The sequence below is a fragment of the Suricata suricatta genome, chromosome 15 (genome assembly GCF_006229205.1).
Source record: "Suricata suricatta isolate VVHF042 chromosome 15, meerkat_22Aug2017_6uvM2_HiC, whole genome shotgun sequence".
Lineage (NCBI taxonomy): Eukaryota > Metazoa > Chordata > Mammalia > Carnivora > Herpestidae > Suricata > Suricata suricatta.
The window spans coordinates 40140028-40152416 of NC_043714.1; the positions used below are offsets into that span (position 1 = coordinate 40140028).

Sequence of the window (12389 nt, forward strand, 5' to 3'; positions counted from 1 at the left end):
TTTGAAATTACATTTTTGGCATTTATGCAAAAATAGGCAAATGTATTAAAATACAAAGTAAAACAAATAGTACATTCTTTTGCCTGTAAGAGAGATAGTCAGAATCCAGAAAGACAATTTAAATAGTTTGTCATAATACATAAGCCCAAAAAATATTAACAGACTTTCTGGAATGTACGCTAAAATTTAACTGCCTGGTAATGATTCTGTTCTTCTGCCCTGCTCAATTACTAATACATACAATGACATTTCATAGCAAAATAGAATTCAGAGGGACTATCCAATCTGAGATCTCAGATTCTAACATGTTATGACTTTTAATATGAACACTGGTATAACCAGAATTTAAACAAATTATGGCAAGTAAATTAAAACATTTATATTTTAACATCTATAGACTTTATTAGGTGTTCCTTATACAGTCATCTGGTATGTTTAAAGAGTGAGCAATCATATAAAAGGAAATATGGTCATAACTGATTGAAGTAATAAAATCCTGAAACTAAATAACATCTCATAATTCATTGCACAGCATATATTAGATTTCATTACATCAGTATATAGCTTAGTTGTAAATTCTCCTGATGGTCATAAACCTCCAAGGTGTTGTCATCCTGAAAAATGAAGGGGAGGGAGTTGGGGGGCACAGAACGGATAAATCTTCACTTGCCCTGGTGTCGCGCGGACCTTGAAGTTGTAAAGTTGTAGTGCATCGCCACCTAGTGGCAGAATTTAGTACCTATTCCAACAAGGGACCCTTTCCCTGTATTTTCTAGAGTTCTGTTTCATTCATCCTTCAACTGCGTTCATCACTGATAATGGTAGTTCCTAAAATTCATGTCACCCATTCAGTGTCAACTCAATTCCCTTCATCCATCAGGTTGTCATGGGTTTGCTTAGTACAGTTTTTATGTTCATCTAACTTAAAAATCCCAAGTACTTGGGCTAGTCTCAATGCCACACCCAGGATGCCTGTATTAACAAATCCCATCGTGTTTGTGAATACAGGAAGATTATTTTGGCCATAGGAACTCTGGGCTTTGTCCCGGTTTTTATTTTTATTAATGACTCTTTCAGAAAGTCAAAATTAGTGCAGAATTAATGCCTAGAGAAAGGGAGTCCTTCAAGTAAACATGAAATCATTATCAAAATCTACACTTGGGGCTTAAGATTCTAGAATCTGAAAACGCGCAATAGTGCTGCCAGTGAACATTCCTTCACTGACATGTTGGTCCTGGAACACCTGGGTGGCCCCGTCAGGCGAGCGTGGGACTCTTGATTTCGGCTCAGGTCATGATCTCATGTTCCTGAGATGGAGCCCGTCTCGGGCTCTGCCCTGACACTGAAGAGCCTGCTCGGGATTCTCTCTCTCCTTCTCTCTCTGCCCCTCCTCTTCCCTGTGTGTGCACCACCCCCCTCCCAAAATAAATAAATAAACATAAAAGAAAAAAAAATGTTGGCACCATTCATAGAGCAGCATATAAATGTTCAGGCCGTGAAAACGCAGTTTGGGAATGTTACCAAACACTGCCGTGCCGTTTGGGATTAGAACCGGAGTCAGTACTTGGGGACCTGAGGCCCCACCATTCCCTACTCTGCTTCCGACCCCTCAGCAACATGAAGGTGGACTGATGCACACAACTGTGAACATAAGCGAGGTGTCCAGTGGAATTGCAAAGAACAGAAAGACAGTAAAACACTTCAGAGTAAGCAAATCTCTTTCTTCAAGGTCTAGGAAATTATACATTAAAAACCTAAGTCAACCTCAAACTTTGAATGATAAAAGATGACAAACATTTTAAGCTGCACAACGTAAATTAGCAGGATGTGAAAATATGAAAGTAAAAAAACAAAACACTGTCAACTCAAAAGGCAAAACAAGGAGACAGCCAAGTCTTAGCTGGGCTCCATCCCAATGAAGCTGTCATATGGGTCCCATTCAACCTGTCCTCATCTTGGCTAATCCGTACTTCATTCAAGGTCAGATGGCCAAAGGGGGCACATGGACCAGAAATGAGAGTGCCACAGGGGAGGCAGAGGAGCTGAGCCCAGGACCTGAGCCCCAACTGCTCCGTTAACCTGACTTGATGGTATTCAGCATCTCCCCAGAACATTTATTCTTTCTCTTCACCTAAGGAGCAGAGAAGCTAACCCTCCTAGTGCTAGCCATGTGCCAGGAACTATTCTAAGTGCTTGACGTGAAAGGAAGTCCGGTAATTTTCACAATATCCTTGTAAGGTAGCTTCTATCATTAGCCTCATTGTAGAGATGAAGAAGCTGGGGCACAGAGAGGCTAAAGCATATTCTGGAAGTTACACAGTAAGTCGTGGACTCCTGTCTAGACAGTCTAACCCCAAATCATCTCTGAATCACTCTACTCTGTCTATAGGATAATGAGCCTCTGTATTTCAGATACGCCCATGCTGATTTTTCAATCACTGCAGCCTTTGGTAACAAAAAGGCCCTCTTTTCAAATGAAAGAATTTCATTGACCAATTAACAAAATTCTCACCCCTTCACCTATTCTTTCAATGGCCAAATACTGGTTCTACTTTCTTATTCTTCATAACAAGCAAAACAATACTAATAATTAACAGTAAAAACTTTGATACAGCGTTCTATGATTTTCAAAGAACTTTGCATACCTTTTCTCTCAGGTGATTAAGTGACATAGAAAAGTTATAAAAAGTTTGCTATAGAAAGAGCTCTCACAGTCAGACTGCCCTCTGTCATGTCTCATGTTCTGCCTTGAGCAGGTGGATGGCCCAGCTGTTTGTTACACGTTAACCCTGGTCAACTGTTTGCCCCCACCCTTCAGCCCTAAGGCTTTCTTTAAATGTCAACAGCATTTACGAACGTAGTTCCTAAGTTTAGTGCCTCGGCCTCCCTCCACCCCATCCTTCTCCTCACTTACCATTGTAGGGGTCCAGTTTGAGACATTGCAGCTCTGGTCTCCTTGCCAAGGTGCACACTGGATGCCTAGTTGAATAATTATATATGGACTCCTATAAAAGTGATCTTGAACTTAAAGGAGCTTCTGGAGAGTCCTAGTCAAGGAAAATCCAAATGCTTTTAAAAATAGGGGTTCAGGACGGTCCATTTTCTTAGACAGAATTCTGCCAAGCAGGACGATGTTGAAACCTCCTCCAAGTGTGGCCTGATCTTTAAAAACCTCCAGGGAATCTTGATCTTGCCTGGGTGGTTTTCAAGCCTCGCTTGTCCTAGGAATTCACTGGCAACAAAGGAATACAAGGACACAGCGCTGCTGTTCTTCAGCCCAGTCGTCCCTATTCAGCCTGAACATGGTTTAGAAAAATTGTTCTGCCTCATTGTTAGCTACCAGTTCACCCATAAGAGCCCCTGGAGCAGGAAAGTCAAGGAAGTCAAGAGATCCTATGACCTACAGGTTTTGTGCCAAGAACGCAAATGAATATCTGCTATTGCCTTTTCTACTGTAAAAGTGATTGCTGTTCAGTTATAAAAAATTGACTATCAGAGAAAAGGATAGAAACACTACCTTTACTAAGATAACCATTGTTGCCATCTCAGTGTTTCCCTAGTCATACCTTAACCGAGGGTTGGGATTTTGTTTCACGTGGTTACATCTTTCTTCATTTAATATAAGAAGTTTCCAAGTTTTAAAATTGTCTTCATAAATATACTTTTTCCACTTAGCACAGCTTAATCATGTCCTATTACTGAATTACTTTCATTTCTCAGTTTTTCACTCTGATAAGCAATGCTGCAAAAACATTTTTCATACAGTGGCATTCAATGATGGTTTTGGAGTCCTACACTATTTCTGTGGATGCATGACCTTGGACAAGTTGCTTGACCTCTGTACGTAGGCCTTCCTCAATTTATAAGGGAGAAATAATCCTATCTCACTGCACTGCAGTGCGATCAATGATCATGAAGTGCAGTGTCTAATGTAAAATAATCACAACCACTCAATAGAATGGTAGCTGTTAGTGGAATTTAGAAAGATTTTGCGGTTCTTGATACGTATTGCCGAAATGTTATCCAAATGGGTCATATCCATAGAACACCCATCAGCAATGTAGGAGATTCAAATTTATTTGAAAAGGTGTGAGAGAGGAAAGAAGTTGGATCACCGAAACACCAGGTGGTCCTTGGTTGTCTGAGAAGTTGTCTTAGTTACCTCACTGGGCCTGACAGGGATGCGTCTTGACAAAAAATCTGTACTAATCTCATACAGTCCTTCACTAAACCAGACCCAACACTAGCATCTACCAACATCTTCACCCATGTCTCTGTGATTTGTGATACTGTACCAATAATAGAACTCAAATGGATTGCAAAATTAAAGTCTTCTAAAATATTAAGTATGTTAAAGGAAACTGCTTTCTCCATGACCAAATCCATGATCAAATGAGGATCTGGGCAAATTGGTCTACTCCATTCTTGCAAGTTAGCCCCTGAGGGGGCTTCTAAGTATCTTGCTAATCTACAAAGGCAATAGAAAGATGACAATCTACTTAGAAGAATGTTATATCCTCAGTACCTTAAGAAATTATCCACTCGGTGAGGAAAACTTATTAAAGTAGCTTCTCTAAGCTCCAGGAAGGAGTAGAATGCTAAATAAAAATACCTTAGAATTGTACCAGGTAAGTAAATTTAGTAGTTGCTCAGAATAGGTTTAGAATTCAAACATCCCAACAATAATTACAATAGATATTTATTTAAAGTAATACATTTGCAGCTCAAATAGTTCCAAATTGTACATCTCAGGTTTACCCAACTTCTTAAAAATATTTGAGGGCAGCTGCAACCACAGATTTCAACTCCATGATTATTTCTTTGCCCATTCTTCTCTTTCTTTTCTTTCCCGAATAACTTCTTTCAGGTATGGTTCAAGGTAGAACTTATCCTAAAGAATGAATACAAGAAAAATATTATATGCCAACATCACATACTGATATATCCCTAACACTCAACAGGTTTTCAACAAGAAATCCATCAAAAGTAATTTTTATTTCTAACTAAGAAAATATATATTCAAGCAGACTAAAAACTATCTGCTTTTCTAAAAAGAAAAGCCCACAAAGATACTGTAATAAGTTGCTTTGAGAAGAAAGTCTGCCAGGGAAGAAATGAGACTACAAGCCTGTGTCTAATTTCAATGCAGGCAGTTCAAGGGGAAGGTTTACTTCAGAGTCCTTCCTGGGAGCTAGAGGGCCACTCCATGGGCTGATCACACCGACATCACCATTTTTCTCATCTGAGCAGAAGGCAGAGTGTAGAGGGAGAACAATGGGCAGGAAGAGAAGGGATCTGGACTCCAGCCCTGGATCTCTACATCAGAGACGTGCCTGGTGATTTTGGAACAGTCACGTCACCTCTAACTCTCAAAGTTCACATTGGCTCTATCAACCCCACTGGACTGCCGTGAGGATATTGATTTGACAGAACCTGAAGAACGCTAACTGTACAAATGAATGCATTTCTGTTTCTAATGCTCAGTCCTGAGAGGCCAACACTGTCAGACACAAATGCTGTGCTACCTCCTCGTATTTTGTCCACTGCTCTTTCGGCAAGATCTGGTGCCTCATGGTCAGGTCCAGGGCCCTCTTAATGCGAAACATCCTGTCGTTATAAAGGTTCTCAGGAAGCCTGCTTATGGCCTCTTTCACATCATCATCCTCATATATTGTATCATCTCGCATTAGCCCTATGATAGAAAACAAGACAGATCGAATACACATCTCAAAAATCAGACATTAAAAAAAACCCCAGGTAAACATGTTTATGACTTACAACTTATAACTTGGGTGAAATATGTATTTCATACATAATAATGGGTTATTTCTTAAATGGTACTATAGAAACAAAATAAGAGCCTTTTAAAATCCACTGCCACAAACCTCACACTTTTTCTGAAACAATTTAAAAAATATTTTAAAACTTCTCTGTTTTTAAACACATCAATGAACCGAATGTCTATTTTCTTATACTTTACATCTGAGATCAAGGTATTAAAGAATCTCAAGATGACAGCGTACTCAGAAACCAGTAACATTTATGACACTTCCATCAAGCTTCAATTTAAAAAAAAGATGAAGTGGGACGCCTGGGTGGCTCAGTCGGTTGAGAGTCTGGCTTTGGTTCAGGTCGTGGGTTTGTGGGTTTGAACCCCGTGTCGGGCTCTGTGCTGAAAACTAGCTCAGAGCCTGGAGCCTATCTTCTGTTTCTGTGCCTCCCTCTCCCTCTGACCCTCCCATGCTCATGCTGTCTCTCTTCCTCTCTCAAAAATAAGTAAAACCTTAAAAAAAATTTTTTTAATGTGAAGTTCATGAAAACTATAAAGTTCTAAAGAAGTTCAGGTATCAGATGATTGTAAAAATGCCAGACAATTTTAACATTTGAAAAATATCTTATTTTCAAAGTTCATACAACTTAAATTTTTAAATGCTAAGTGGAGGAGTTGGGAGAGGGAATTGTGTAAGGAAAATGTACTGCTACCGTATTTCAAGAACATAATTTATTTCCATCTCAAACATCTGAGATGATTCTATTACTCTCTTCTCAAAGTAATAAAAAGGAAAGGACTTAACGATAAAATGTGACCTAATTTTCAGATGCTCTAACGTACACAGGTGCAATCAGTTACTTTGCTTTTGGGAATCGTAACTCTTGCAAAAGCACTACTCTCAGATAAAGCAAAACAAGAAAACTCGGATACTCACCCAGTTTATTGAACCCTGCAGCATTGTAATACCATTTTCGAATACTCTCCAGCCACCGGCTTGATGCTGCAACTGATAGGGTCACACTATTAGTTGCTACGATTCACTTATTCTACCCCAGGAACACGCAGACAGGCAAGCAACGGGTACTCTTATTACCTTGTTAGAGAATGCAAACATAGGAAGGAATTTCCTTTTAAAAGTGCATATTCTGGGGCGCCTGGGTGGCTCAGTCAGTTAAGTGTCTGACTTCGGCTCAGGTCATGATCTTACTGTTCGTGGGTTCGAGCCCCGTGTCAGGCTCTGTGCTGACAGCACTGAGCTTGGAGCCTGCGTCGAATTCTGTCTCCCTCTCTCTCTGCCCCTCACTCACTCATGGTCTGTGTCTCTCTCTCTCTCAAAGATAAACAAAACATTTTTAAAAAAAAAAGGCGTATATTCTATATACTGTAGATAAAATCTGCCTATTTTATCTATGAGCAAAAGTGATTACAGGTTAAAAAAACAAACCAACAGGCAGCAAGTCAGGGGGGAAAAGGGCAAATTCAAACATCTGATGCACACCAGATCTATACAGCAGTAGTTATCACCACTCCAGCCTCTCATGTGCCCCTGTTACCACCAGACCCAAGGGGTAGGGTGTGGGAATGGAACTCGGGGCACCCCCACCCTTTGCAGAAATCACAGGAAAGAAGTGTTAACTTTTCAAAGGAGTTGGAGTTCTATGAAGAGAAGGGAAGACTGCAGGATAGGCTGGCAGGTCTCAATGACCGTCTTCCCCCAAAGTCTTTATTCTACATTACCTTTGCTTCACTTGGCTACCCTCTATAAATATATACATATTTCGGAGAGGATTTTGGTACCATTGGCCACTCACTCAATATGGAGTATAGTAGGAGAAGCCCACTGTCCTCCCGCCAAGTAGCTAACTTTCCAACAAGAAAATGGATATTTGAAAATGGAGGAGATGAAATAGGTGAGGTTAATGCTCAGCAGGACTGAGCCTGATGGGATAAGCCAGTAGGGGCTCAGGGCAACATGATAGGGCCTGATGTTCACAGGAGAGAGGGGGTAAGAAGGGGAGGTAGAGCACGCTTACATTTTCTTTTAGAGTTTTGTCGCAGGCTAGTCCCTCACCAAGGGATGAAAGCAAACTCCCCTTTTATTTCAATCCCTCCTCATCCCTATCCCTTAGATATAACAGATTACAAAGCTTTGGTTAAATCTCCTTGCAAATTAAGCACCATATATAAAACTGCTTCTAGAAAAGAGTCAAAAATCTACAAACATACTTGTAGAGACAAATTATCTGTAAACGTATTTACTGTTGATGGTGATAATGATCCATATTCATTGAACATTTACGTGCAAGGCACTATCCTATCTGCTTTGCCCACATTAGCTGGGTTTATTTACAACACGCCTGTCCTTGTAGAAGAATAAAGTTTACAGAATTTATTCAAGATCAGAGCCTGCCAGGGATAGGCTGAGGCCAGGTCCATCTAGTTCTCAAACACAGGACAGGAGTCCCTACTACCTCTGTCAAACTGGTGAAACAATAAATTCTTAAATGTCTCCCCACCCCCTCCCCCAAGAGTTCAGTGTCATTTAAATTAACGGATTTCCCCGGCAATCTGATGTTTCCTACCAGCTTCACCATTGCTGGGGGCGAGGAGAAAGGGATCAATATTTCTTAAAAGCTACTCCCATTTATACCTCCAGAGGGCAGAGGCTGGTTTAAAAAAAAAAAAAAGTGCTGGGGAAGGAATATGCTACTTGGTCTTCACGATCTGTTTTAAACATTCCGCTAATTTCCATAAGTATGTTTGTGCCAGAGCCAACAGTAAATACACATTTCTCCAAATCTACAGACCGAGCTGCCGTTCCACATAAAACAAGGTTAATCTGACGTTTCGCCGTAACCCGGGCTCTGCTGCCCCTGATTCCGTTTGAGAAGCGTGACGTTTGGAACCGAGTTTGCAGACCTCCTTCCTCCGGCCACTCAGCCTTGGTTTGCTGATCAGCGTAAAAGGGAAACTAGTGTCTCCCCCGTCTTACTGGCAGAATTTATCGCACACGACAGGACTTGACTCGAGGCAAGCACTCGGTTCATTTTGGTTGAAAATTAATTATCTACCTCCTTGTGCCCTTGAACTTTTTTAAGGCCGAGCGGCAGGACTGCCGAGCAAGGGCAGCTGGAATGGCAGGGCTGTGGAGCCACCGCGGGACCTTCACCACCAGCAGATCCACCTCCCAGCCCTCCAGGTGAGCCAGGTCTGGGGACAGCAAGAAGGTGAGGGAAAAGGCGTCCTTTAGGCTCGAGCGGAGCCGCCACCTTCCCTGTCGCCGCACACCTGGTCACTGAGAGCAGAGGAAGCGGAGCAAGCTGCTGCAAGGATAAAAGGTGGAGTGCGGCGAAGCCTGTCAGAGTGGTCGCCGGAGACTTACCCGCAGGCCGGCCCGCCATTTTGACCCGAGACTGGAGCGTTGCCTGCTGGGTAAGTCCTGAAGGACGCGCCGGGCCCAATGCGCCGGCGCCTTATTTCACGTCACCAAGGGAAGAAAGACGCCTGCACAGGCGCAGTCCTGGCGCCGACTTTGGGCACCTGCTGGCGGCGCTCTTCTCCTTGGATCACGCCACTGTCGTAAACCCAGCACTTGGCGCTCCGTGTTCCATTAAACATTTCATGTGATCTGGTGGGAAGAACCTTAGGCAAGGGATAAGGACACTGGGGCTTTAGCCTGGGTTCTCTAAAGGACAAGCTGTGTGAATTTACGGATTATTAATTGCGCCCTGTGTACCGAGTAACGCTTTAAGCCTTTTACCTGCATATTCTCATTTTCTTTGTTAGTTCTAAATTGGTAAGGTAGGTACTCTGATTATCCCCACGAGAGGAAACTGAGGTTCAGAAAAGTTGGATCGATTGTCCGAGACCACAGAGCTAGGAAGAATTCAGATTCATCCTCGAGTATCAGAGTTATCTAGGTAAAACTTTGGGACTCCTTAATTCTAGGGGCATGTACTTACTACACTACTAATCCAGGCACCCTAACCTCTGGCCTTCTGTTTCTCTAGCTGAAAACCTACACCAAGCAATTTTAGTGGAAGGTTAGGTCAGAACAACAACAACAAAAAAGATACTGAAACTAAGATATATAGCAAAGTTTGTGTACAATTTTAAGATAGAAGTGTACTCATAAGGTCTCAGCCCACATGTTAGGTCTAAGGCATTAAAATCTTGGGAGAGAAAACAATTAGAGTTAGTGTGACTTATCCAGTTACTAGTGAATCTCTAGCAGCATTACTGTCATGTTCAGCTCGAATTGCTGAACAAAACATCATAGACTGGCTGGCTTAAACAAATGTATTTCTCACAGATCTGGAGGCTAGAAGCCCAAGATCAAGGTGCCAGCACAGTCAGTTTCGGATGAGCAGTCTTCCTGTGGGTGGTAGGGGACTGCCTTCTCACTGTGTCCTCACATGGCGGAGAGAAAGCAAGCTCTTTTAAATCCCACCCTTATTACTTCATCTAAACTTAATTTCTTCCAAAGGCCTTATCTCCAAATGGCATCATATTGGGAGTTAGAGATTCAACATATGAATTCTGGGGAGACACAATTCAACCCATAACAAGTACCCGCAAATACCTATTTTGTTTTCTTCAGGCTTAAGCTGGGAACTGGAACCATATAGAACACCATCTCATAAATTCCAAAGGTTAATTTAATGGTCTTAAGTCACATTCCAGTCCCAAAATTTCATTGCCTTCCCTTTTTCTTCTTTGTGCCACCAGAATCTCAACACTCCTCAGTCCTGTATGCAGCACTAAAAATCTAATGAATGGCTGCTCCCAGACTACACTAGCCAAAGTGAAGTCTGAAAGATGTGAAAAAACGCAATACATCTGTACACTGGCACATTGCTTTACAAGTGCTCTACTAAACTCTTTTCCCTTCCTCATTACCCTGAAGTTTCAGCTTGCTGGTTATAGGGTGAAGGTGGTAAGCGAAGGAAGACCTTGTCAAGAGATCAGATACCCAAGACTGTTGCAAAGTCCAGCTCCTATAGGTTTTGAGCCTAGACATCCTGGATATTTGCTGGCAGTCATTAGTATTGATTCAAAAATTACATTTGATTTCTCTCCAGGCACATGAGCAGGATTGCATTTCTTTGTTCCTTTAAACTAGGCATGGCCACGTGACACTTTGGCCAAGAAAAATATGAGAAATTTTTAAGAACAATTCACAATCCGGGGCACCTGAGTGGTTCAGTCAGTTAAGCGTCCGGCTTCGGCTCGGGTCATGATCTCATGGTTCGTGGGTTTGAGCACTGCGTCGGGCTCTGTGCTGACAGCTAGCTCAGGGCCTGGAGCTTGCTTTGGATTCTATGTCTCCCTCTCTCTCTGACCCTTCCCTGCTCGCACTGTCTCTCTGTCTCTCAAAAATAAATAAAAAGCATTAAAAAATTAAAAAAAACAATTCACAATCCTTTCCTCTTTCATTGATTGGCTACAGTGAAGACACAGTGGAGGCTCCATCAACCTCTCTTGTTAAAGATGATATGGAGTAGAGCTCCCAAGTTGGACCTGTAGGAGTTAAAAATTTCTGTGGTTTTAAACCATTTAAGGTTTTAGGACTGTTCAGTATAGCCTCTTCTGATTGATGTGAGTAGTTTTTCAATCAAGGCAAAATGAGGTTCTGGGCCATAGAAGGACCAGTTGTCGTTTAGCTGAAACTTTTTGTTTTCTGTGTATTGGTATCACCCACTAGGGAACTCCATGAAGGCGCCCGTCTATGCCATAGTCACCACTGCATTTTACGAATTCAAAAGTCTGTTGGGCAAATGAGTAAAATACCTAACACGAGGGCCACTATACTTGGCCCTGATCAATTACAAATTTAGTTGTTCATGAGGTTTCTGGACATACAGCACATCACAAAACCCTGGAGCAAACCCTGGAGCACAACAAACTACCTCCAAAGTTGGTGGTTTAGAACACTTTACGATTTCCTCAGGTTTTGAAGTTCTGGATAGTTCTGCTCCATGTGGTATGTGCTGAGGTGAAATATCGGAGATAGCTTCGTCCGTCACACGTGTGGTGCTCCATTGCCACTGCTGGAACACCTGTGGTTTGGCCAGGCATGTCTTTCTCTCCAACTCCTTTCTTTAATAGAGTCACCCGACCTCTTTCAGTAGTGGCTCAGGGTTCCAAGAGGACAAGCCCCAATGTACAAGTAATTATCTAGGTTCTGCTTGATAATGTCTCGGGGACCAAATCTCATTGGCCCAGAGTCAGTGTGGAAGGGGACAAGGAGTGCAAACACCAGAGTGGTTCCCTGGGATCCACCAGCGTTAACTACCTAGCCTGTGATCCCAAGACAGATAGCTAAAGTCACAACACCTAGATTTACAAATAAGAACTAGACCCAGAGGTTAAATCATTGGCCCAGGATTACATGTCTAAATGACAAATGGGGGGGGGGGGAGTATCAGTTCATGCTGTAAATCTTTGCATACTGGTGGAAAGTCCAAGGTTTGCTATGTCTTATTGCCTTCTACTTTCCTTCAAACTACTCCCCACCTACCCTCTCCCCTTCCCCCCCACCCCAATCCTTTTTCCTTTCCTGATTCTCAGTAGCCAATTATGGGCAACTTTGAGTATCTATGCTCAGGAAGACAAC

At 42.2% G+C, this 12389-nt stretch overlaps 1 protein-coding gene across 1 annotated transcript; it reads right to left on the minus strand.

Moving 5' to 3' along the window:
- Positions 1 to 4681: 4681 nt before the first annotated feature.
- LOC115279388 (cytochrome b-c1 complex subunit 7) lies at positions 4682 to 9251 on the minus strand. Its single transcript, XM_029923942.1, has 4 exons — positions 9156 to 9251; positions 6708 to 6779; positions 5526 to 5692; positions 4682 to 4891 (listed from the first exon to the last, which is right to left on the minus strand). The coding sequence occupies exons 1-4, from the start codon at positions 9172 to 9174 to the stop codon at positions 4814 to 4816; spliced, it is 336 nt and encodes a 111-aa protein (XP_029779802.1). The 5' UTR covers positions 9175 to 9251; the 3' UTR covers positions 4682 to 4813.
- Positions 9252 to 12389: the final 3138 nt, after the last annotated feature.